This window comes from Temnothorax longispinosus, chromosome 5 (assembly GCF_030848805.1).
Source record: "Temnothorax longispinosus isolate EJ_2023e chromosome 5, Tlon_JGU_v1, whole genome shotgun sequence".
Taxonomy (NCBI): domain Eukaryota; kingdom Metazoa; phylum Arthropoda; class Insecta; order Hymenoptera; family Formicidae; genus Temnothorax; species Temnothorax longispinosus.
This window is the reverse complement of record NC_092362.1, coordinates 13,109,911-13,137,176: the sequence shown is the minus strand read 5'-3', so window position 1 is coordinate 13,137,176 and position 27,266 is coordinate 13,109,911. Positions and strand designations below refer to the sequence as shown.

Below are 27,266 nucleotides of genomic sequence, written 5' to 3'. Positions count from 1 at the left end.
CGCTGTATGCAATACAGCCGTTTTTACAATGCACTGTGTGCAATACGGTCGTGTGTGCAATAACAGCCATGTGTGCAATGCGCTGTGTGCAATACGGTCGTGTGTGCAATGCGCTGTGTGCAATACGGTCGTGTGCGCAATGCGCTGTGTGCAATACGGTCGTGTGTGCAATGCGCTGTGCGCAATATGATCGTGTAGACAAAGAAATATGTGCGCAATAATGCCTGTAGGCAATCGCTCTGTAGGCAATTTGAAATGTGTGCTATTGGGATTGTGTGCAATGGGTATGTGCAAACGAACCTGTAGGCAATCGTTTTGTAGGCAAACGGGACCCTCCCTTATTTTTTATGAAAAATGGCTGGCTTTGCAGATGAATTAAATTCTCAGAACAATCTGATCGAATAAACCACGCGAAATAGTGCATGTATATAACTACAATATTTTACATTCGACGTGCAGTACGATGAACATATTTTTATATTGTGGCAGAACGACAACTGCGGTCACTTAATTTATATTACATTTCAATCGTGCATTGATATTGATATTGTATCCGTAACAAATTTATTTACTACGTTAAAAGATAATAAACATTGAATGTTATTTATCTAATATAAAGATATATCAATAGGTATATCAATAGTAATCAAAATATTGTGATAAATTATGATATAAAAATATGAAATTATAACAATATTGTGTTTCTAAGTACGTAATAAGAAATCGTTTAGCCATTTTAGGAATAATTTTTAATATAATAACTTCTTTAGACGTCTTTAGATTTAGATATTAATATTGTATTAATCTGTGATAAATATGAAATTGCTTTCTTCTGAAAGGATCGATTTTAAGTACCTATTATATCTTATCCATTTTATTTTTGTCCAAACACGTAATTATTTTTGCAGGAAGAAAAAAAAATACATATTTATTTGTATCCAACTCGGAGGGAGAGGGGAGAATAAAAAGAACTTGGGCGTGGATTTGTCATAACGAAATCCATATAATAATTGCGATTATTAACGAAGTCGCGGTCAAACGAGATTGATTGAAGAGGTTCGATTAAAGCGTCATGGTGCCCAATGTCCAGAACTGGGCGACGCGCGGCGACGACGTGGCGATCGATGGAATTCAATTTTCCGCGAGAAAAAGTCCTTCAATCTCGCTTTAGCAGGTGCTTAGAAACTATACGGGGAATATAAAGGCATATATAGGCGGAGAGATCTTATCGTCACGGGCAGACCTCTTCCTTCCCGATTTCGATGGTCAATCCTGTCTACGAGCGGTACCGTCGTTCGGGGTGCGCCGCTTTCGTCGGATAATCCCCGCTGATAGCTCTTCTTGCGATGGCACTGACCGTTTTTAGGCTTCCTACATCTTTCGGAAGAACGCGCGAAAACGGATATTGATTGTTATGGTTCTTCTCGTTCCACAGTAACCACACCGTTGCCGCCGGCGGTATTTTCAAAATATTTTCTAACAAGATGGCAGGATCTTAATAACGTGCATTGTTCACAATATTTTTGACAGTACATGACAACACTTAAATACAATATTTATTTTTTCTTATTTTTTTGCTATCTTTTTTTTGTTATATGTTCTCATAATTAAAAATATGAAATAGACTTTTACACCGCAGCATATAATAATAAAAACGATTAAACTTTTACATGGTACAAAAATGATGAACTGTGAAATCAATATCTTTATTTTTAAATAATTTTTGATAACATTAATTGTTTCCTTTTGTTTTAAAAGTTTGAGATAATGAATATCTACTTTATATACGCGCAAGTGTGCGTGTCATATATAAACTATTTTTATTTAAAATATTAATTATAATGTTCTATATATTATCAAGTACGTGATCAAATTATCAAGTAATCAAGATTATAATATCATGATCTTTTAGTATTTATCAAATTTATATATTAAAAAAAATATGATAAGAGATAAAGAACTATGCATTTTTCTCTCAAATCTTCATTTGTATTCTCGTACAAACGACGTACGTTATCATCTAATTTTCTCGAGATTTCAAGAAGCGCATTCAGTTGGGAAATACTACGTACGTATGAACTCCTCTCCCAGGTGCTTTTAATATTGATGCTCTTCGAGTTCGGTGTACTACTTCGGACTGAATTTAGGGTTCCTCGTAACCTTTCGCTATGTCGGCCTCTTGTGCTTCCTCGCGAAGGGATTATTTTAAATCTTTTCATGTACAACGGATAGAATACACGATAAAGCTTGCAACGATATATACTATATTAACGACTCTCTCCATGTTATACCATTTGGTAAAATACAGCTCCATTAAAATTACAGATTAATGGGTATCGACCATCCAGGTGACACATAAAATATTTTCTCGTTAAGATAAAAGATTCTGGCCTGTTATAGCTACACATAAATAACGGATTGTTGCAGACGAATAAATTGATTATTTGCTCTTAGACGTTACAAAAAGTAATTTTGTAATTTTAAAAATAGTCAGTATTAAACTGCATCTAATATCTAATACATATATATTAAGATTTTAATTAAAGTATATGTAAATAATATGTAATTATCGTAAAGTTTGCAATTATATCGTACATTCAATATTAAACGTGTCTTATTTTTAGTCTGATACAATATCTGATGCAATGCTCCTTTCGTGAAATACATAAAATTTAAAATCAAGAATTTATATTTAATTTCAAGCATAACACACATCTCTACATATATTTGTTCTCGCTGTAAAAGCACAACATGTAAATAAAAATGTATCTCTAATTAATACGTATTTAGTTTATACGGTAATTAGTTTACAAAACGATAAAGAAAACAATGATGATAACCGAGACGGAGATAATAAAAAGATAACAACGTACAGAAGCCAGAGATGCCGTGAGCTGTCATTTGAAATAAAAGAGTTAATTACATTTGGTTTCCTCCGGCCGTTTCCTATTTTCCAACGTTCTGCGCTGCAAGTTCTTCCAGAAAAATTTTTACCTTCATTTTTTATGCAAATTTCTCGGTACTTCTTCCAGTGTGTATATATACACACTGGACATACGAATTCATTATAAATATTTCGCTTTGCTATTTTCAAAATACTCTGTTTATATAGACGTTGATTCGTATATTAAATGTACAGGTGCGTTCCAGTTCGATAGAAGCAAATTTAGCATTATTTTTCCATATGTTTACCGCGGTCATTAATTTTTATGCATTTTTTAATTTTAAATTCAACAGTCAGTCGCTCTGTGCTGTTTTCACCCTCTATATATCGCGGTCGAAAATAGATCCTTGCTTCGGACAGAAAATCACTTTAAATCTCTTTAATGTCTGGCACGTTTAAATGCGCAATAAAGTTAACTAACTCGTGACGCGTGTCCTGTCCCGAGTGAACGACTCGCCCGCTCGGTTTTACAGACTGCGAACTTCCGTTTGGCGAAATGCGAAAATGGATACTGGCCAAGTAGTATCAACGTGAAATATTTTCTTGCGGAGATACGTTTTCTGATCGACTCCATAGGATATTTCTCTACGGTATATCCCTTCTGCGAGCAAATATCACATCGGTTTATGCCGCGCGCGGGAAAGATGCGAAACGAACTATCATGCGATGCTAGAGGTAGAATAGTGACACATGGAGGAATATTTCGGAAATGGATATATTTTTAAGCTTTAATTTCCATATTGTTATCTATTACATCTATATGTTTACGACAATTGAAATATATTGAAATATATGTGAAGTCGATTTATACGATGTCACCCGTACTTCTGATGCAAATACTTCTCGGTTTATAAATATCAAATGTTTTATGCATCGCGGTGCTCTTCATTCGACACGTATATTTTTCTCTATCGTCTAAGGGATGGCGCGGAGCGTGACAAAGGGGTAAGAAATATGTGGTTATCAAGGGGGATCTAAACGTCTTTGGGGTTCACGATCAATTCCGGTCACGAGCCCTACAATCATCTCACGGCACAGTCGTCGGATTATTCTGGCTGACGGCGCTTCTTGGGGCTTTCAGGTGGTCTGAGTCGAGCGGAAGTACGTACGATGGTTACCGGGCGTTATTGACGTGCCGTAGTTATACTGACCGTCGCGCATGTATATATGTGTATATATTTGCTGTCAGTTTCTGGCCGTTGCAAGCTAAGCTTTAGTCACTATTCGTTATGAGCGTCCGATACGTACTAATAGTTGTCAACATTGACGCTTCGCTGACGTCACAAACCTATGCCTAATTTGGCGCATGTGAATAGGTACGCACCTCCCGCGCCTCGTGCGAGATGCTAATTAACCGCAGGGTGATGAAGGCCAGGCAAATGGCAATATTCGTTGTTTAGCTTCTGAACCGATATCGCACACGATAAAGCGACTGTGTTAGCGCGGATTTTACGGCAACGAAATAATTAACGCAAAAATGTTTTAGGATGTAGAGAACTGTGGAGATTTTGAAAAAGGCAGGTCGGAATAAACATGTATGATGTTATTTACAATACAAAAATAGAAAAGCACCCTTATAAAACAACTTTTTTTTACGAAGAAACGAATATCCATCTGCAAAAATGCCGGAAACGTACACAATGCGTATCGTAATAGAATGAAAGTATTGCCTTACTGAAATATTTATTAGAATAGCAAATACGATATTTTAATATTATTTCGTAATATTCTAGTACCGTCTACTTGAAGAAATTTAGACGTTTTTATAAAAACATGTATTTGCAAACTTGATCGCATTTTTTTAAAAAATATGAAGGTTTTATTTGCGTGTAAATCTGCAAGTCATGTACAGGGAAATAAGGAAGTTGTACTTTCGAAATTATACATGCATTATGGTAACTATGATAATGTAATCGTGATAAAATTTGCAAGTTGCTGGAATATTACTTAGCGTTGGCGTGGAATGAAGGAAAAAAAGATTAAACCAAACTTACACCTCATTTATCATTTGTCATTTTTTTTACATTCTACGTTTTTACAAGGAACACTCACGGGCGCTAAATCGCGCGAAATATTTCAAGTTTGATGGGATATATGTATACGTCTTTTGTTTGCAGGATTAATATTGTCAAATAGTTACGTATGCAGAATTAAGACACGAGCAATTAATGTAATAACGAGAACTGTGTGGACTGCGAAGCGAGTAGTAGTTACGCGCAGCAGTTACTGTTTGTATTCTGTGGACGCGCGTATCAGTAGTTGCGGATCGCTATGTCGGACAGTAGTTTCTAACCGTTATGAACGGGCAGTGATTACTGTTCATTATATACGGACAGTAGTCACCGACTGTTATGACTAACAATTGCGACAGATGCGTTAGCAATCTATATTCCAATTACGGTATCATATATGAGAACGTATAGCGAAATATTCAATTTTATTATCTAAATGCAAATGGAAATGATGAACATAACCATCTGCGTTGAAAAACTAAAAATAATACGCGAGATTAATAATCATGACGCGCATATTTTTTTCCACGTTCCATTTTTTATGGCCCATTTCGGTTTATTGCATTAAATTTTGAACGCACTTGAACAAATTGAAGTTAATTTTTTTATCAATATATGAATTCTCTCTCTCTCTCTCTCTCTCTCTCTCTCTCAATATGAACTTTACATGTGTATGTAGTTTTAAATTTAGTTTTAAATTTTATTATTTTTTATTCTTGAAATTATAGAATTATTTTATTTCATGCGATTTATATATGATATTGGATTCAACAATCATTTTCACATTTGCAATTTATTACATAAAACAATTAATGCAAATGTTAAAATTCTATCTAAATATTGAAATTATAAAGGTGAAGATTGTTATATGTAGAATAAACGATTAGAATAAGATTTCTCTTTGAACTAAGTTTGAACAAGAGTTCAAAGTGTCCCTCTCCGATTTTGATGAACTTTTAATATGTTATTTTTTGATATTATAGATAGGGTATTTAATATTATTAGATTTTCTCTTTCGGAGCGAATATCTTCGAAACTATAAGAGATAGAAAACAATTTTTCAAACAAAAGTTGAATGGTTTGAAGAGTACTTTTCAAACAATGACAGAAAAATGTTTAGTGATGGTAATATTTTTAAAAATAAAAAAATTTTTGTTATTATTTTAAAGTACTCTTCAAACCACTTAACTTTAGTTAAAAAAAAATTTTTTTTATCTCTTGTAGTTTTGAAGATATTCATCCCGAGAGAGAAAATTTAATTTATATTTTAAAGGGATGTTTCACTCCCTAAACATGCGATTGGACACATAAAAAAATATGTCTCTTATTTTCGTCTAGAAAACAATACATATACATTAAAAGCTCATCAAAATTGTAGGGGGATTTTTCGGACTTTTTTGTGAGTATAAGAACTTTGCCTGGTTAATCAAAGAAGCATATAGATACAAAGTGGAAAAAGTTATTAGAAATAATTGAATTGTTTTTCTCTATTGCCAGTTATAGTCGAATAAATAAAATATCTTGGGTTATTATAGAAATAACTTTTTCTCTCTTTTCGTGAATAATATGATTCGCAGATATTGAATTATATTTATACATTTTCTTGGCTGCTCGCAGGTATCGTGGATTAAGCGGAAGAATGCAGTGTTACACGAGCTACTGACCGTAGGACTGACGACATACGCCAACGACGAACGCTTTCAGGCAATTCATTTCCACCACAGCGAGGATTGGACGCTTCAAATAAAATACGTCCAGCCGAGGGATGCCGGACTGTACGAGTGCCAAGTGTCCACTCATCCGCCCACGAGTATATTTCTGCTTCTTGAAGTCGTCGGTAAGCATAAGACTTTACATTTAAAAAAATATTTAACTCGTAAATCATGCCATCTGTATTTTTTTCGGGATTCTCAATTGTCTATTTATATCACAGTCATAAAAACTAATCAACTAATGAAATATTATTCCTTTCAGTAAGAAAAAATCCAAAAAACACTTCATCAAAATTTTTCGTTTATCAATATTTTTCCACACATTTTGCTTTCATCATCTTTACGTATTTGACTCACGTATTATACCGAGTATAGATATGTACGGTGCGGCGCACAATGCGTGCGCAAACCTATGAGAAAAACGCGCAAGCTTTCCCGGGGTGCGGCCATATAAATATACGCCCTGTATATCTTAGCTCTCTCTATGAAAGGAATAGGAGTCGTGAAGAGCCACCGTATATGCGGAAAATGCCGCAATGCTTTTGTCCATTTGCTGATAAGAGCGCATCTATGAACATAGGGCGAAAGCCTCTCTTTTCCGTTGCTTGTAACCGTCTGCCTAGCGGCCTCGAGACGATTTTACGCACATCTGCACATTTTTCTGGACATTCCTCGCGTAGCTTGTCTATCGCGCCATAAGCCGGGGAGGGGGGGCAATAATTTTTAAGTCTTTCCGCGCGAGCGGAAAGCCAGACTGACCTGGCGATCGACAGGCACTTTTATTTAGATTTTATTAAGCGGCGGGCGGAAAGAGGGATCGATAGCGTGAAAAATACTTTTTCCGTTGTTGTGTGCGGGAATTTCGCGAAATACGCTCTCGATGCGACGCGACGCCCGCTCGTGCTCTCGATGCACGCGCACCAGCCAGCCGCATATTTGCATTTAGATTCGGCTTTTTCCGGCGCGCATCTCTTATGTGCGAGGCTATCTAATTTCCTCGGGATTTCCCTGGTTCTTTTTTCGTACGTTGTCGTACGCGTCGTACGGTGGTACGCGGTTCCGCCACCCTTTTTCTCAGGATGCTCTCGATATTTATGCTTTCGTAACACGCGCTGTTTAGTGTCACCTCTTTACCCGCAATCAGTTTTTTCAACTTCAGCATTCTGCGCGCTCGCGAACGATTTAAAAAATTCTTCCAAGCAATGACTTTCAAATATTAAATATGTTACCAAGTATTGCCGACAAATTAATTTACGACTTGTCGCGGTTTTTATAATTAATTATTTATAATAGTTTAGAAAAATTTTTTATATTTACTTAAATTTAAATTACCATTTATTGACATTTAATTATATTAAAAATACAGAATAATAGTATATTATCGTAAACGTAGGGGAGACCAGAGACAAACGTAACAATTTTCTCATTTGTGTTGATATCTTCGAGAGATTTGCTTGTTTATATATAAACGTTTTCTCTTTTATAAGGTAAATACATTCTTTACTTATATTATGGTATAAATGAAATTTATCCACATTTTATAATTACGTAGAAAAATCAAATTTTATGAAGATCGAGACTTGTTACGATTGCCCTTATCCCTAGGGTTGGTTGTAACAAAGCTCAAGGTGGATTTTAACAAGGTAAAATATAAAAAAATGAACATATAATTAATGTAGCAAAACATTTTAGTTTTTAAAAACTTTTTTCAAATAATTCTGGATATTTTTAATTATTTTAAACAGAAATGTTGCTAAACCTCTATTTGTCTTTCTTTTCCGTATATTCGGCATTCTAATAAAATAAATAATATATAAGAATATTCTTATAAAATGAACATATATAAATGAATAGAAATCAACACCAATAACAATTATTGTTTTCGGGACAGAAGTAACAGTCCGTTACTTCTGTTCCGACTTATATTTTTGCCACAATTGGTCAAATATTCATTGTTATAAAATAACCTAATAACCTCTAAATATGTATCAAAAACTACTTAAAGAAATAGTGACTTATTTATAATAAACAATAAATAAGGAGGTAAAACAAATTTCTAATAAAATATTGAGAAAATAAGAAAACACAAAATACTTATTTGACCGTATTTTTATGGCATCGACACAATAGACACATAACTTCTCATGACAGAGCTTCGAGCGCTACTGAGGTGAGGGAGGGGTTCAAAAGACATTATATAACAGCGGATAGATTCGTACATGAATGTTATTTTTTTAGTAATCGCGTTTGTTACGTTTATCCCGCGTTACTTTTGTCCCTGGTCTCCCCTATGCATTATTTTAAGAATAGAATTATATACTATCGATATTGACATTTATACGTCGTTGTATATTGAAATACACGAAAAAAAACTCAGTACAAAAGGCAGAAAGAGAAATTTTTGCTATAAAACAAAAATATTTATTTATCTGAATTCAAATATTTCTTTTGCTATAACAGCATTTCCTGTATAAAGTTTTATATTATATCAACGTTAATAGTCGTTACATGCCAACAGATATTGCCTAGAGCAAGCAATATTTCACAAAGTTAGTATGGAAATCTTTACGTGCGTGCAACGAAATAAGCTCAAAACACAACTGGATTAAAAAGTAAAAGATGAATCTGTCTATTTGAGCGAAACTTTTTATATGGCAATATCCTGTCTGAAATAAATATCTGAGTAAGAAAAATACTCTATATCAAATAATAGAGTATTTTTTATTATAACTAGAATATCCTTGAAAAATATGTTTTCTTACAAGGAAGTACACGCAAATGTTCTTCTTTGATTTTGATAAACTTTGGATATGTTATAACATAGATATAATAAAAATAAGAAGTATCTACGTATTTTTTTATAAGTCCTTTTACACACGATAAGGAAGTTAAACATCTCCTTGAACAAAATTGATTTTCGTATTTCTAACAATAAGTGTATATCATTTTAAAATGGTAAGAAATAAAATATGTTTTAAACAAAAGTTTTATGGTTTCAAAGACATTTTAAAAGGTGTATTTAAATCTTGATAATATTATATTATTCAAAATATCCGGATCATTCTGTTATTTCTGAGAATTAAAAAACTTTTTATATCAAAATTAAAGATTATTTAAAAATAATTCTAGCTATGTATAAAGAAATTCTGAAAAATAATAGAATGGTCGAAAAAATATATTATTAAAAAATTTGAATGTATTGTTAGAAAGTTGTTTTGACACTACAAAACTTTTGTTTAAAAAAAAAATGGGAAAACTTAAGATTAAGGGCGACCTCACCAATTTTAATGACCTTGATGTATGTTGTCAAGGTCATGACCCCGAGTGACCTTCAGAAGGTTGTAGCCGTCGCTCGTTATTCGTAAAAAGTTATTAACAAAAAAAAGTTTGGAAAATATAGGTAGTAGCTATTTTGAGTATTGGAAGGCATAAACGACTAATATTACGTTCTTTTTTAAAGCAGAGAATACTTTATTTCGCGAGAAAGTCGCTGCTTTACCAAAACACAACATTTAAAGCAGTAAATTGTTGATAAATTGAAGTCTTTTTGTTAAAGCAGAGAATACTTTATTTCGCAAAAAAGTCGCTGCTTTACCAAAACACAACATTTAAAGCAGTAAATTGTTGATAAATTGTATATTGAATATATGTGACTAACTTTATCTTCTTTAATACCACCTCTACTTAAACAAACGAGCTTGTAAATCGCGCCACGAACCCATGTGACAACTCGTCTCGCGTGGAAAGTATATGCGTGAACTATTTCGACATATATATTAGTCATTTATGCCTTCCAATACTCAAAATAGCTGCTATATTTTCCAAACTTTTTTTGTTAATAATTTTTCAATGAATAGCGACGGTTAAAACCTTCTGAAGGTCACTCGGGGTCATGACCTTGACAACATACATCAAGGTCATTGAAATCGGTGAGATCGTCCTTAATCTTAAGTTTTACCAAAAAATATTTTATATCTGTTTTTGTTTTAACGATGTATGCTTAAAAACGTAAAAGCTAATTTTTTTCAAGAGAATGTTTTATCTCTTTAATGTACATATAATAAGAGCACTTATAAGAAAATAGAATGTTTCTTATTTTAATAAGTATATAAATAATTGAGTGCTTCATAATTTTCTTTATTATACACTATATATGTATTTAAAGCTTATCAAAATCGAAGGAAATGTGTGTGTGTGTGTGTGTGTGTGTGTGTGTGTGTGTGTGTGTGTGTGTGTGTGTGCGCGCGCGTGCGTTTTCCTGTTAGTTTTCTTTTGAAAGGATTCTAAACTATTTGTTAAACATTTTCAGAACTTTTTTGTATCTTTCTTACAGGTATTTGATAAATTACGACTTTATAAATTAAATATGATTAGTATTATATTTTATAAATATAAATTTTTATGAATCACTTTTACATATTTTTTATTGATTTGTAGCTGATATTAATTTTTACTGTGAGATATAACACTTACTTTGATATCTTTCTCTACAAGATACAAAAATTACCCAGTAGATACTGTATATGCATTTGTTTACATTATTTCCTCGCTTTTGTTATTTCTTATCGAATTATATTTACATGTGTGTACCTTTCTCACTGCTCTCTTTCATATTTATGTACCCTCGTCTGAAATATATTGGACACATTTCTACCCACACGCGCTTTTTCTATTATCCTTAACATCTCGAAGGACGAGGGTAGAAACAATTTAAGAAATTGAATCAAACTCTATATTGATCAAACTGCCGTATTACATTAATATAATTACGTAATGCAAATATTTGAGGTAAAAAGAGATCGGTTTGACTTACTAAATTTTCAAATTATAATATCAATGCTGCAATATAACAATATGTCTCGATAAGCCTTACTTAAGTATCAACTAAATAAAGTTGATTGATTTCTTTATTGATTGTTAAGAGAACTGTTCATAAATAAAAAAGTATAATAATTTATACTTTAATATATGCGACACAAACTGTGCTATATATTATATATATAATATATATCTTTTTATATATATATAGTAATCAAGTAGCATCTCTCGATTTACTTTCGTAGTACGAATCGCTCGCGCTCTGATTATGCTTTCCTGTTTATGCACGGGAGTTAATTTATGCCAAGTTGTTTATAATGTGTACTCTAATTCCTGACAGTCCATATTTTATGTATGCAGCACCGTAATTTTCTCGAGATGTCGGTCCGTGTTTTTGCCTCTGAGGCGTCTTGGCGCGCTACACGTAACTAAAGTCTTTTCTTACGTGCCTTTAATATTTATATTTTTCTCCGAAATGCTCCCGTTTGCTGAATTTAAGGTATTTTCCCATTATTGATCTTTCAATCGCGTTAAAACGCTAAAAACGTCTTGATAAATTAATTATCTGTTGGTCGTGGTATTTTGGTGTTTGACGAAATTATTATCAGAAGTATTTTTGCATACTTGTGCTCTAGTCTTTTTAGGTTCCAAAGAGATCTAAACGTAATGTTATATGCAAAATAAATTTCTACTGTTCTAAATAATAGATGTTTGTTTAAATAATCCCAAAGCCAAATTGACGGGGACGTTGATTTTAATTTTCACCGCTCGATTAAGTGTAGCATTTTTAATACAGTTATATACAGTTAAGCGGAAACCAATTTAAGTTATTATATTTTCAATAAAATTTTATTAAGTTTTGCAAATCAATATTTTTATTTGCATTCAATAGATTTTTTCTCTCTTGTTGAATCGATTATTAATCTATGCATGTTGGACGAACTATTATATTTGAATTGCTTTGCAAATTAAAATAATTTCGTAACGGCAGTGTACCTTAATTGTCATCTTTGTAATCGCTAGTTTCACTACTTATATATTTATAATATAATATAATATAGTATAATAACCTTCGAATCTTAGTTTTCTCGAGGACGTGCGCTTACCGCGAAGGAAATTGTCGTAATAAATTTGTCGAAATGCCTATATATCGGCGCGCAAGCGAATGGAAAAGATCCAATTGAAGTACTAAGAATGAGAACTCGGAGGGAAAGGTGAATTTAATGAAGGTGGCGAGTCGGAAGGAATCTGGTATAACTTTAGAATCAATATGATCGTGATATTGTCTTTGAAATGAAGATAGTTTTAAACTCGGCCTTAATGAGCTCTCATTAAAATACAATCGACGCGAGAAGCGAGACGCGCGCTCGCGCTCGTTCTCGTCCATTTGTTCCAACTCTGGGCGTATTAATTTTGTCCTTAACAGGATCATCTCGGTCATTCTCTTTCTCTCTCTCTCTCTCTCTCTTTCTCTCTCTCTCTCTCTCTCTCTCTCTCTCTCTCTCTCTCTCTCGGCAAAGCCACTCCGAGACTTTGATCATTCGATAACGGCATATCGTCCTTAAGCTCATAATAACTGGCTCGCGAATGCGCGCGATATTATGTTCCGCGGCACTTTATAAGCTGCCCAATTCTCCGCACGTAACATCTCGAATTTCTAATTTACACGGGCTCTCAGTTTCCCATTTAATTACGGGACGGCGTGTAGTACGTCCGATAAGTCGTGAATGATACTCTCGAGCACATCGCATCGTTTCGCCGCGCCGCGCTGCGCCGCGCGACGACGTGTCTTTCTTATTAAACGGCGGTAACGCTTTTCGCGAGAGACTTTGAATTATTAACCCTCAACGGGCCGATAATGTTTCTCGTGTGATGTAGTCGGTGCCACGTCGCGCGATATTTATGTCGATTTTATTATGCTTTTATGCGCGGCACGATGGGATAACAACGCCATAGTGATGCTGTTCGCATTAATGCTCTGCGTTGGGATTTTGTTACGCGGAAAATGACACACGGGCCTATGTAAAATTGACAGCAATAATTCGGCGAGCAAATTCGATACTTTTACGATACGACTTGTTAGTTGATGCAAATTATAAACTATAGTTTGACTCGATAAGACTTACAATCGAATTTGTTTACATATATTTGTAAGATAAATATGAATATTGAATTAAAATCATCATATATCAATTTTACTCGTTTTTCCTTTCCTCTTTACTAATTTTTCTTTTTAAAAACCAAAATTTTAAATATGATATTTTACGAAAATATTGTAGAAAGGTAAATATACCAATGCAAACACAAATATTTGTTTGTGTAAAAAAAAACATTTTTTTTTAAATTAAACTAGACACTACAGACGCGCGCGCTTCGCGCGCGCCATTTAGCTTTAACATTATGCTATTGTATAATAATCGCGACACGACGCGGGACAATTAACCTCGCGACACGACGCGAGCTGTCACATCATGACACACACGACGCACTATACACGCACGAAACTCGCCACACTCCGCGATGACAGTCCCTCACGGGATGAAGCAAGCTACGCGGCGCGGCAATCAATCGAGATAGCCAATCGGCATCGCGGAAAAGAGGCTTCAATTTTACGATACAAACGAAATTCACTCAGGTAACACACGCCTTTTTTAAAAGTGGATCAAGGCTTTTTAATACAAATCTGCAAACATAAAACTGATTTATTTTTTATCGTTGAATGAGGAGGACTTTGGTAAAGAGTGAAACTAGTTTCGATTGGAGAGCACCAAGAGTTCAATTGGAAAACGTTAAAAATGCATAACAAATGTAATTGGATTATCGCATATCTGTATCGATTGTCTATAATTTTCTATAAACGAGCTAATTATTATTTATTTAATTAATTTTATATCTATTTGTTCTGTCTAATTGCTGGTCGAGAAATACATTATTTTAATAGAATATCATTAGTCTTTATTTAACTTTGTAGAGCAATACTTTAGCATCTTTTGAAATCAGTTTTATTTTTTGTCGGTAACTCAGGAGAATCTTGAAAGTCGAAAACTAGTTTAAGTGAGAAGTGATTGAAGTGCACAAAGGATTCAATTGGAAAGCGTAAAAACCTAATTTTATCATTGCACAAATATCCGCGTTTGTAGGTTTGTATCGACCTTGATTTGATTTTCTATAGTGTTTTACAAAAACTAGTTAATTATTATTTATTTAATAAATTTGATTCAAATATCTTTTTTTATCGAATTTATTTTATTTTACCAGTTATACGATTTTTCAAATCTTATTTTTTAATTTTACAAATAATAGATTTTCATGAAAAGTGCAACATTTTTTAACTGTACTTATGCTATTGTATTATAGATATACATTGATGATTTTGGTTTTGGACAATTCCTGACAGTTAAGTGTTTGATGATATGTAAAAATATATTTATGTAATATGAGATCTATTAGCAGCCACCACCATATTCAAACACCCGGGTAGAACTTTAAAAGGGGGCCTGTAAAGGCTGTAGACAGTTTTTCCTCATTTCTGTCTAGGCCCTATCAAGGAAGCCTGGTTAGGACCTGCACAGAGATGTAACGCTTGTGTAAGTCAGAGCCTGATTTGTATATCTGACTAGGCTCTATTCTAGCATGCCTAACTAGGCCCTATCCAGACATGCCTAACTTCCCAGTAATCCTTATATGATATTTACATTAAAAAAAATTTTTTTTTTCGAAATTTTATTACTATTTTATAACTAAATTTGTTTCTTAAGATGCAGTCTATAATTATAAATATTTTCTCGTATTTATTAAAACAACACTTTACCTTGGTGGGATTCGAACTCGGGACCTCTGGATCGTGAGCCAACTGCCTTACGTGGTAGACTACTTCTTAATTTGATGTAAGTGTTATATATAGTCTACATATGTCGTAACCAGCGCAAATATATAATTTTTTAAAAATCATCTTAAGAAACATAATAATTAAATCAATGAATTATTTCATGATAATAAAAGAAATAAATTTTATGTAAAAAAATTGTAAAACCTATAATTTCATGGCAACAATCGTAGGCTTTCATGTTAGTGCCTGTTTAGAAAATCTTTTTTAGGCCCTTTCTAGGCCCAACAATGGTAGACCTATTTTAGGGCATACCAATCTAGGCCCAACGTTAGCAGACCTTGATTGTGGCATCCATGCCAGTGCCTATTCTAGGCCCATTAAGGAAATTCTATCCAGAATTTGCCTTTCTAGTCCCTTTCTAGGCCCAACGTTTGCAGACCTTGATAGTGGCATCCATGTCAGTGCCTATTCTGGGCCTATTAAGGAAATTCTATCCAGAATTTGCCTTTCTAGTCCCTTTCTAGGTCCAACGTTAGCAGACCTTGATAGTGGCATCCATGCCAGTGCCTATTCTAGGCCTATTAAGAAAATTCTATCCAGAATTTGCCTTTCTAGTCCCTTTCTAGGCCCAACGTTTGCAGACCTTAATAGTGGCATCCATGTCAGTGCCTATTCTGGGCCTATTAAGGAAATTCTATCCAGAATTTGCTTTTCTAGTCCCTTTCTAGGTCCAATGTTAGCAGACCTTGATAGTGGCATCCATGCCAGTGCCTATTCTAGGCCTATTAAGGAAATTCTATCCAGAATTTGCCTTTCTAGTCTTTTTCTAGGCCCAACGTTTGCAGACCTTGATAATGGCATCCATGTCAGTGCCTATTCTGGGCCTATTTAAGTTATTCTATCCAGAATTTGCCTTTCTAGTCCCTTTCTAGGCCCGACAATGGTATGCCTATTTTACGACATGCCTACCTAGCCCCAATATTGGCGATCCTATTTTAGGGCATGCCTGTTTAGGCCCTTTACAGACTTGGGGCACGCCTCGACAAAATTCTACCCGGGCATCCACGGAAACTGCTCATTACTTCTCACCGCTTCTTTCGAGATAGTTGTGGTAGAAATCTTCTTTACATAATTTGAATGTTGGATTTTTAATCTTCAATTGTGCGATGGTTATCCTGGTAGATGTAATTTTTCAAATATTATGGATGAGCACTTTTGCGATAAAGTAATCTCTAATCCATAATGATTTCATGGACTTGGGTAGATTTAGCTTTTCTATTCATCAGATTGAAATCCTTGTAACTTTTATTTATGGAAATATTTGAAGAATTACGTCCACCAGAATAACTCTCGTACAATGGAGGATTTGAAAACCAACATTTAAACCGTTGTAGAAGGGATTCTCCTATCGCAACTCTCAAAGAAGTGGTGAGCAGTTTTCATAGATATTTGGATACAGTGGTGGCTGCTAATAAATCTCATATTGAATATGTTCTTATTCAGCATCAAACTTCCAGCTGTCAGGAATTGTTCAACATCAAAATTATCAATGTACGTAATGTAGTAGCATAAACATATTAATTATATATGTATATTAATAACTATATAATTTTATGTAATTAAATATATTAATTATATATAGTAATACAAAAGTGTTGCATCTTTTTGCGAACACTCCGCATAAAGTTGAATAATATCGCAAAAAGCGAGGATTTATCCCGTTTTGTGCCATTTACCATTTGAATCATGAAAATTAGAGAATCTTTCGTTGCTATGGGAGCAGAAGATCTATGAACAGTATAAAAGAGGAAAAATTCACCGCGAACCCGCAGCAGATCCATCTCGCACTTTTCAGGAACGACCGGGTTCTTTTGTCGCGACAAAGTCCGGGGGGTGGGCTGCGTAAACGCTGGGCTGAAGGCTGTCAAAAAATTGTTCAGGTAAACGTTCGGACAAGGACGCACGCTCCAGCGATTCGAAACTGCAACAGTTCCCACAGGAATCGACGCCCATTCACTCCGGGGAGCCCTCAGATCGCAAACGTTTGCGAATCACATCTCGGCTATCGTTCGCGGCCGCTCGGCCGTGACAGCAGTCGGCTAGTAGTAAAAGCGTATCTGGACTGGCTGGTGCGGGTGTTGGCGGCGTGTTTACAGTGTTCCCTCTCACACATCTGATCCTATAATGCCTCGCCGCCGCCGCCGCCACCGACGCGCGGCGTGTCAGGTCGCGTCGAGTGAAAGGGTGAAACGCGCCCGGGCGTGAGCGGATTTAAAATTTGCCCAGTCTCTCTCATGCGAGATACCGCAGAACGTGAGTCATCTCGACAGTATTTCTCAAAGTCAGAATCAGGAACTTCTTCAAAAATTTTCTATCCTGTGTGTTATATGAAATTCGGCCAATGGTTTTTACAAACGATATACTTCCGACCATCTGATATTGTTATTATTATTCAAAGCGACAGGGAATTTTATAGGGGTTATAGGTAATAGAGGAGAGTCCCCTATCATGAGACAGGCTGCTAATATGAGATAGGGGTTTTTGCTAAACTAATAGGCTCCATCTGTTAATCTCATAATAGGGGATTTTCTTCTAACAATAAAATGCAATATGAAATAACAACAAATTATAATAACAAAGTATATTAATGCAATAAGGTTGAATTAAGGATTTAAATGCAAACGTCAAAATGGAAAATGTCACAATTGTGTACTATAACAGAACACAATATTAGGAAGACCCACTCTTTGCGCGTACCTATGCACAATTTAAAAGGCCCAATCTCTTTTTTCTATCACTCCAAAAGTACAACACAAACAAATTCATCACTGATAAAAAGAGATACGTCATTCCCTATGCGATATGCCAATAATATATTTATAAAAATGTCAAAAGAAACTAGTGTTTTCAAAAATCAATCAATACCTTGAAATGTTTGACATCTAATACGAAGTGTTTTGCAAAAATAGATAACGGCGGATGTAAATTTTTTCCCCAAAATGTACAACTGTCAAAGTATCAAGCTTATATCACGTGTTTTGTAATCACTTTGAAACGGTGCATTCAAATTGTAAATTTATCAATCCAATGTTTCCGTTTGGTTTAAATATTTTGAGAGCTCTGTGTCATATGCTACTCAGTGCTATCGACTTACAAATCAATATAGACAGAGGGAAAGAATAAACGGTTTCAATTTACGATGGAACCTGTTACAATTCCAGTGAAAGCACAACAATTGGTAACGGAAAGATATAAAAAAAAAAGATTATCCTTTCACATGATTGATTCCATTCTCGATTGATTAGCGATACACGATGATAATCCCCGTGGCAGTGTAAGGTATTATCGATACACACATACATATATGATTTTCAATATTCGTTAATGTGTGTCATTTTCATTTAAATAGCTTTATCAAGCTCAGTTAAAATAAACAGCTTTTAAATGGTAATAGAACGTATTAAATTTCTATGACTAGCGTAAATGAATATCGGATATCGACTGTTTATCAAGCTAATAATCTCTTCGAGGTGATTGTTTTAGGAAATATAGTGTCGCACTCTGAATATAGCGACTGATAAAATAATTAAGGCCAGCAAAGTCGATTATGAAAATCATAATAATAACTCGGCGCAGTTGTTTTACGCGGCTTGAATAGAGATAGCGGTAGCCGTTACTCTGCCGCATTAAGTCGCCGATAAATTAGGATTTCCATGAATAATAATATTGATTGCATGTGACAACTATTCTATGGAGAAAAAAGTACTCTGCGGGTTCCATGGAACATCGCCTAATTGAATACTTAATTAATAGACAATTTACTCAATGGGGTGAATTGTTGGAGAAATTAATTACCCCGAGAAAGTTGCCCTTGCCGAGTAATTAATCACGATAGTAAACGCGTTTTGTTGACTCATACTGTCCAGTAAAAAGAATCTCCTTACCTGTGGAATTTTTAATTTATTTCAATCGTCTCGATAACAGATAACGTTTATACCATTTTTTGGTCATACGTGAGTTTTTTACAACTGAAAGTTTATTATTAAAATAAAAAATCAATATGTTTGTTTCTCGTAATGAAATGTCACACATAAAATCGTAACTCGTAACATCCTTATAACTGATATCCGAGCATCCGATAAATGCAATTGATGCTCGGCTAATGAAAACAGCAACCTGCGGATCTGCTACTCTAGATGAAAGGTTAATTATGCAATCGGACTGCTCTCATACAAATACTGTTTACAAACATGTCCGCATCTATACGTTCCACGTGTTAATTATAATTCTGATATTATTGGATAAAACATTCTATCATCGATTTCGATAAATCACCCCGTTATGGCAATTACATCAATAATTGCCTACTATGCAAATCTTATAGACAAAATATCATTAGGACTCCCGTCAGAGAAATATTCCGTTACAGTCATTAGCAAATTACTCAAACGTACTCAGTAATGATTGCCAAATTACGAGGATGTTTGTAAGCAACTATATTGAAGAGTTATTAAAATACAAAAATGATGTAGCTAATTGTGATGTAACTAAAATCGATGAAAAATAGATTAAAATTATAAGACTTAATAAAAGGCATATATTTCGTTGGATTGATAGTCATAGTGTATGTAAAATTTTTTAATTATTTTTTGTATGTCAACAATTTTATGAAAAAAATTATGTATTGTTTACTATATTGCGTATAACAACAACATTATAAATGAGTTCCATTCTAAACGTAACGGTGAGAATTTTTTAAGAAGAATCGCCCGCTGTGTCAGTTTATACCTGGTCCTGGCGTTTGAGAAACCCTGGTGGGACGTGCCCGAGATCCTGTCGCTCTTACACAAGCTATTCCCTTCTCCCGACCTCGGGACAGGCCTCTCACATGCCCATGTTGTAGTAAACAATACCCCAATGTCTAGCCGGGGCTATGAACGGCTCACGTCTCACGTGTCACGTTCGGCCATTTGCAGAAGCCAGAGCGGAGATAGCCGGTCCGGCGGAGAAATTCGTGAGGCCCGGGAGCACGCTGCAGCTACACTGCCTGGTGAAGAAGTCCACGGAAGTGCCGTCGTACCTCTTCTGGTATCACAACTTTCGTATGATCAATTACGACGTTGATCAGGGCGTCAACGTTAGCACCGACCTTGTCAGCCGGGAGAGCTGGCTGGAGGTGCCGCGGGCGTCGGACCGCCACTCCGGTAATTACACCTGCGAGGCCAGCAACGCCCAGCCGGCGCGCGTTCTGGTGCACGTCTTCAAGGGCGACAATCCGGCCGCGATGCAGCACAGCATGGCGTCCTCGCCGTCGGTGATGGCCTGCACCGCGTTGCTCACCATGTTCGTCACGCTTAAGCTGGCCCTGCAGACGAACTGGACCTTGTGACGTGCGTAAGTGCAGACCATGCGAGACCTGCGAAAACCCAAGGTGTGTGGTAGCAAAATTGTGTAATATTGTCTATTTATCGTGTCGCGTGATCTATGTCCGTGGCGAGGACGTGCCGTGCCCTAGTTTCGGCTGCCAAAGTTAGTAGAACCGGCGGTATACGGTTATGGTGGTGGTCCAGTTAAAGATTCATCGTTGTTATCGGAATGGTGTGGCACCGGAAACTCTTGGAGCTGCAAGTCTTGGCTGTGATTGATTACTACCCCTATTCGAACGATCAACCTTACTCTCGCTGCCGGGCAAAGTAGCAGTCGTAGGACCAGCTGTGATTATTTGTGTCATCGAGAAGGCGAATCCATTTAATCCATTATATGCACGTCTAATCATGGTTCAACGAGGAGCAGCAACGTAATACGCTAATGCAAAGCAGCATAATTGTCATCATCATTGCGAGATTAGTAGTGATCGATCATTGTGTGCTCGATGGTCTGTGTACCGACGAAGATTTCTGAGGCAGGAAACAGCCGTGTCTAACGGGGATCGATATAATAAAAGTATATAGCAGTAGCTCATCATGTTCGCGCATGTATTTGAACGGTCGTCCGTCGGGCGAAAAAAAAGAGTTGAGTGCTAGCCTGGAATAAAGTGCCCGCCATAACTTCCATATGAGTTACACTATATCATTCATTCTTCTGTCGATCGATCGCTTACATTCCGTGTCACATGGACGAGAAATATTAGGTCGTATAATGCAGAGGCGGACGGGCATCGAGAGTGCTCGGATTAACTTTCGCGAAGATCATATTCACGATTGATCGTCTATGACTCGCGTGCGCTCGCGAGTAGAAAGGGCCGACTCTTCAATCCGACTAATCCAACGAAGAGTTCGACGTATCATTTCGATGAGCCGGAACTTCCAAGTGCGCGCGTAAGCGTGAGTGTACATACATACGTAGGTACATACATAAATGTGAACGTTGTAGAGAGACACTGTACGAGATTTATTTACTCGCTCGTACTCCATCGGGTGATACATATGTAATTAAGCGTTAAGTTTAAATCAGGAAAATCAGGTGCGCGCGACAGACGCGCTCCACCGTGCGTTCGTTCCACTTGCGCGCGCGACGCGCGTGAAGATATATAACCCAGTGAACACAATGTCTCAAAGACGCTATACCTACGTTCCGATTTAAGACATGCGTGTTGTCTGGGAAGATCGATAGCGCGGATCGAAACTGTCCGCGATGCATGACCGTCAATGGTTGCGCCTCGACGGCCGCGGCGCATTAGAGCGACGACGATGATGCATTCGTCGCCACGATGGGGGCATCGTTAATCGCGCGGTACCGCGCCGCTTATACTTCGTTTGTTTTACGAGAGTGTCGTAAATACGTTGCGGAAGAAATATGGCTCCGCGAAGTTGCGAAAGTAAACGTCTTTTCTCACGGGCGGCCTAAGATACTTTAGTGGCGGGTTAACGAGACGGTTAACGAAAGTCTGGGTGCAATATTACCTTCCTTCGGAAGCGCCGAGGCAACACTTTGATGGGTGGTAAATGGACACACACGAGTGAAAGTAACGTTGAGACTAAACAAACTGAACTTGCTATACTATGTGTTCTGTTAGAGGGACATTCGCGCGAGTCGTGAGCGTCGAAAGTAATAAGTGATTATTACGTTCCAGGATACGAAATTATCGTGCCAACATTCTTTTATGATTAAAAGCTCGCCGAGAGCCAGGATACTAAAGGATATTAAACTGCTCGCATCAACAGGCAAAGAGTGTGTTTGTGTTTGCGAAGAAGTTAAGCTCATTAAATAAAAATGCACCACATTATGTCACACTTGATATTTTTGAAATATTTTTGAAACAATTTGCTCGTCATCCGTCATAAATTTAAATATTCCATAATTTATTGTTTAAAAGATTATTATTTAAAAAAAGACTGAAAGTACGAAAGTAGATTTACATGCAAGAGCAATCACAAAATTCGATGAATTCGCGTCTTTCGAACATCCGATAACGATGCGATCAGTTTAAGTAACATTATACGTAATTAACGATAATAAGCGCACCGCAACTGCGCATATCGCTTATTTTACCTACGACTACCTAATTAGATGCGACATGCGTTGAGTATATGCATCTTATACTGTCTCGCTCGATGCTCGAGAAAGAATAACGAGGCTTCTTTGTTCGAGTACACAGGAAATTTCTCGATCAAATTGACGAGGAATTCATATGTACTATACCCGACCTATTTAACGTAAATGCGGATGCTATGAAGCGGAAGAGAGTGCGGTGCATGCGCTTTCTCGATGACGAAACAGTAATTATTTAATCCTTTGACTGTATAAGTATGGACTGCCAGTAGGCTGCATATCCTATAGCAAAATTAAGCTAGAAATATTCCTAAGTAACGGTTTTTGGGCAATCACAATCCGCGCGAAAATCAAATCATCATATTTTTACCAAATTCTGTTTATTAAACTATATAAGTTATATATGTATATAATAAATATTAATAATATTATTGTATAAACACAGCTTATCCATTTTTGTTATTGTTTATTATATATGTAAATAATTTAATTTTGAGGTTAATTCCTCACATCAACATACCTAAAAAGGCTTATAGGTTCACTCTTCGGCAGGTTTTATTTATTTAGCGCGTGTTATTACAACCTTATATATAATAAATAACTGAGCATAATTTAATTTTTTAAATAATTAACGCAAGTTGGTTGGTTAGTTTTGTTGTCCGCCTCTCTCTTACCAATATGAAAACACTATACCTAATTTTTAGTTGTCGGTTAGCGAGGTCGCTACTTTTTGACAACCAATACTAATATATAGTCCATACTTATATATAGTCAAAGATTTAATCGGTCTACGAGTAGCATGATTAACGACGATATATCTCGGATCGCTGCACCGCCACTTCGCCGGCATAATTTTCCATGATGCGACCTTGCGCGAACCTGAAGCTGCTAACCTTGCACGCGTGCACCCGCCGATCGAAAGTGCAAGCGCTGACTGCCGATAACCCTTCACCATACGCTCGCGCGTTTGCGTGCGAAATACTGACACTGACAAATTACGGAGTTTAGAACTTGTTAATCTTGATTATCACTCTCGTCACACACACACCGCCATCGCCGATGCGCGCGATGAAAAATTGTATGGGCGCACGGCCGCGCGTATGGACGAGCGGAGCGAGGCCGAAACAAAGTTGCGAAGTATATATTGCGTGTTTTCGAAAGTTCGCTCTAAAGCTGACGGTAAACTGCGGACTGCTGGAATCACCGGATTTAATGCGCAGCATCCACCCGGAAGTTGGCGCAACGCGGTATGAACTTGAGCCGACTCCACCGCTGAAGGGAAAGAATTAATTAACTGACTTTACTAAACTAAACTTTTCACTCTTGGCGTTACTCTTGGTTGTTTTCGGGGGATACGTTTATTGTCAAGAACGTAATGGATAGCAAGTAAGTTTTGGATTCCTTGTATGTTTGACTTTGGTATTGGTATATCAGCGGCCATTTTATATTTCAGAAAATAACGCGGAAATAATTGAGGTACCATTCTTTTTATTGCAAACTGCAGTTTAAATATCTTTAAGGTAAAATATTGTAATATCAGTGAAAAATTCAGATCTAACGTAAAATCTCACAAAGCTGCAGTAATTTAAAAGGTCAATAAGTATACGTGTAAATAACATAATATAACAAATCATTTTTATTGTTAGAAGATTATAAAATTTATTATACAAGTTCTATTTTAATCGCTAAATTGAACGTAAGCGTAAAACGTAATCATTAACGTCGATCTGTCCAAAATTTTTGGAGTGCGTGCGTCACAGGCGCGTGTGTGCAAATGATTTTCAATAGTACCCGTAATTCTCCCCGCTTCGGTCGGACTCGACTTCAGCAAATTCCAGCCGCCAGTCGAATGTAAGCGACTCTCGCTGAGAATAATCTTGTATATTCGGTCTACGTAACCAGCACACATAATTAATCGCGATAATCCTGGCGTGATGCAGCGCAGCCTAACGATATTATCCCCCGTCGCTGCGCCGCTGACCTTGTTTATAACGTCGAAATTAGTTATACCCAACATTCACGAGAGATCGTGTTCCACGGCTACAAGTTGCGAGGAACATTTCCCCAGCGGATTTCCCAAGCGCATCGTCGCGCATGCAACGCGCGCGCGTTCTGTTCGCATTTAACCTTGGGGCGATGCGTTGGGAATAGGAACAGGTGGTGGAAAGATTTTCATATTAATAAATGCCATCGAGAGGAAAAAAGGGGGGGGGGGGGAACCGCGCGACTTTCCGGTTGAGATTTTTGTCCGGTTGCGGTATCCAGTTCTACGGAGCACGATGCTCCGGTTGTTGCGATTTCCACGAAACTCCCATCATTTTTCCTTCCTCTGCCCCGGCGCTTTTTTCCTTCCGCTGTTTTTTCCGTTCCCACGTTTCCCTTTTTTTTTTGCAATTTTTACTGGTGAAATATCGTGGAAAATATGTCGCGTTGGATTTATTCGCTGTCGAAGCAGCGAGCTGATGCGATCATGCCCCGTTGTCCGTTTTTGATGATTGCTACTATTTTTGCGTTTTGCCGCGAGAAACACGAAATTCGCACTGGATCGCTTCTATCTACCAGACTTGTCTCGCGAAATAAAAGTGGCGGTCGTGCCACTGTCCGCTTGTGATGATTGTTACTTTTTCGACGTTTTGCTGAGAAAAACAAAATTCGCGTTATATCGTTTCGATCTAGCGGACTGCGCGCGCGCGAGTGTCACTAGATAAAAAAAGAACTAACGGTTCGTTTTTCACTTTTAAAAACTTAATGTCCTTTCCAAACGATTGGCTCAATTAGACGAGTGATCAAATATACCGTGCCTAATTGCGAAAGAAAAATTTATGATGAGATTAAATTTTTCTACCCATCAACGAGCGAAAAAAATGGAAATAGACGGCGTATCTGGCAGCGTAGTCAGTGGTGCTGCGGGTTTAAATACTTGTTTCATTTACTCCTGTCCTCCATTAATTCATTATCCAGCAATAGGCGTCCCCCAGTGGCCATGTATCGCGCGCATTTTCGATGGAAATAATCCCTCGTATTGCGAATGGCACTCAACGAACGCATCATTCAGCCGCCGTTGAATGAAGAGATCTCGCTAATGTGTGAAAATCCGTTCGGCGGGCTACTCTCCCTTATACTAAGGAAACACGTTTTAACGACTGACTGCTTCGAAAAGGAATCCGATCGCTCGACGTGTGCGATCAAGTAACTTTAACGGTAATATCTCTGTAACTACATCGTCTGGAATATTGTTTAATCACTAAGCGTATAATAAATGATTTAAACAATCATCCATCGTGCCTTTGAATGTAATTATTCTCCTATTGTATTTATTATAAGAGTGAATAGTTTCTAATTTTAACGAATTTGATTTTCGAGTATCGATTTTATATTTTGTTGCCCAGATATATTATTAACACTGGAACTATCTGAGATTAATCTATATTTATTTCTACCGAAGAAATCTTAGAAAAGAAAAGAGGAAAAAAGAAAACAAATTAATAAATAAAATTAATTATCTATGTAATTTCAATAAAAGTCAGAGAAAATTTCAGAAATTACGACGTTTTAAAAATGAGTAATAAATTATTGAAAAAGAAATCAAATAATAAATTAATATAAATATTAAATGTGTAAATGCGTGAAAAATTATCTATGACGAGGTGCATATAATATTCCAGGATTTAGATAATTTACGTTACGAACATTCTGATTGGTACCTCTTCGGTAAGTATAATTACCACGCTGCAATTTGAAGCGTTGACCTCGATAATATCGGCGTGCTAATGACATTGTTTACCGCATTAAAATTGACGTTCCCATTTGACCGGCGCAAGTCGATCATTGTGCCATGCTCGAATAGCACACAGGTGGATAATTTCTCATTAATTTACGAAAAAGGTGATCCCCCCGTTGTCAGACAATTACGTTTCTGAATTGCTTTGCGAAACTTAAGTTTGACTGTTACCGTCAAACAATGTGGTTCTATATTGTAAATGACCTATAATTATAATTATTGTTTAGTTGATATTAGTCTAAATCCTTTGAATGGCATTGACGCATATATCCGCGCACATTGTTTTATTTTTCTCCAGTTAGCAAGATTTTCACGAAACTTGCTACTTAGAGGTTTTTTGGGTCGCGGAATTCGAATTTGGGATCAGAATTACAAAATTCAAAATGGCTGATCTAATATGGCAATCCAAAATTTTAAAAACTTATAAATTAGCGGATTTCTATGAAACTCGGTACTAGGGTTTTTTTTGGATTACTGAATACAAATTTGCTGTCAAAATTTTAAAATGGTGGATTCAATATGGCGACCTCTAAATTTGGAATAATGAATAAACTGCGTTTTAAAGAATGACAGTCAAGTCCGAGAGGTCTTGAAATCTGGCGTACACTCAAAATTCAAGTGATCAACCCCTCGGTCAATCAGTCTGTCAAATCACCGTCGATCAAGTCAGTTCAAAAGA

The 27,266-nt window shown here is 36.4% G+C and overlaps 1 protein-coding gene across 3 annotated transcripts in view; it reads left to right on the top strand.

The window, feature by feature from the left end:
* Positions 1-26,081, top strand: part of LOC139812571 (lachesin) — a 151,505-nt gene extending 125,424 nt beyond the window's left edge. For all 3 annotated transcript variants that reach the window (XM_071777464.1, XM_071777462.1, XM_071777463.1), the window contains 2 exons: positions 6,574-6,793; positions 20,292-26,081. In XM_071777464.1, coding sequence (XP_071633565.1) covers positions 6,574-6,793; positions 20,292-20,704 — 633 coding nt within the window. In that variant the 3' untranslated portion in view covers positions 20,705-26,081. The remainder of the gene's footprint in view (positions 1-6,573; positions 6,794-20,291) is intronic.
* The last annotated feature ends 1,185 nt before the right edge of the window (positions 26,082-27,266 follow it).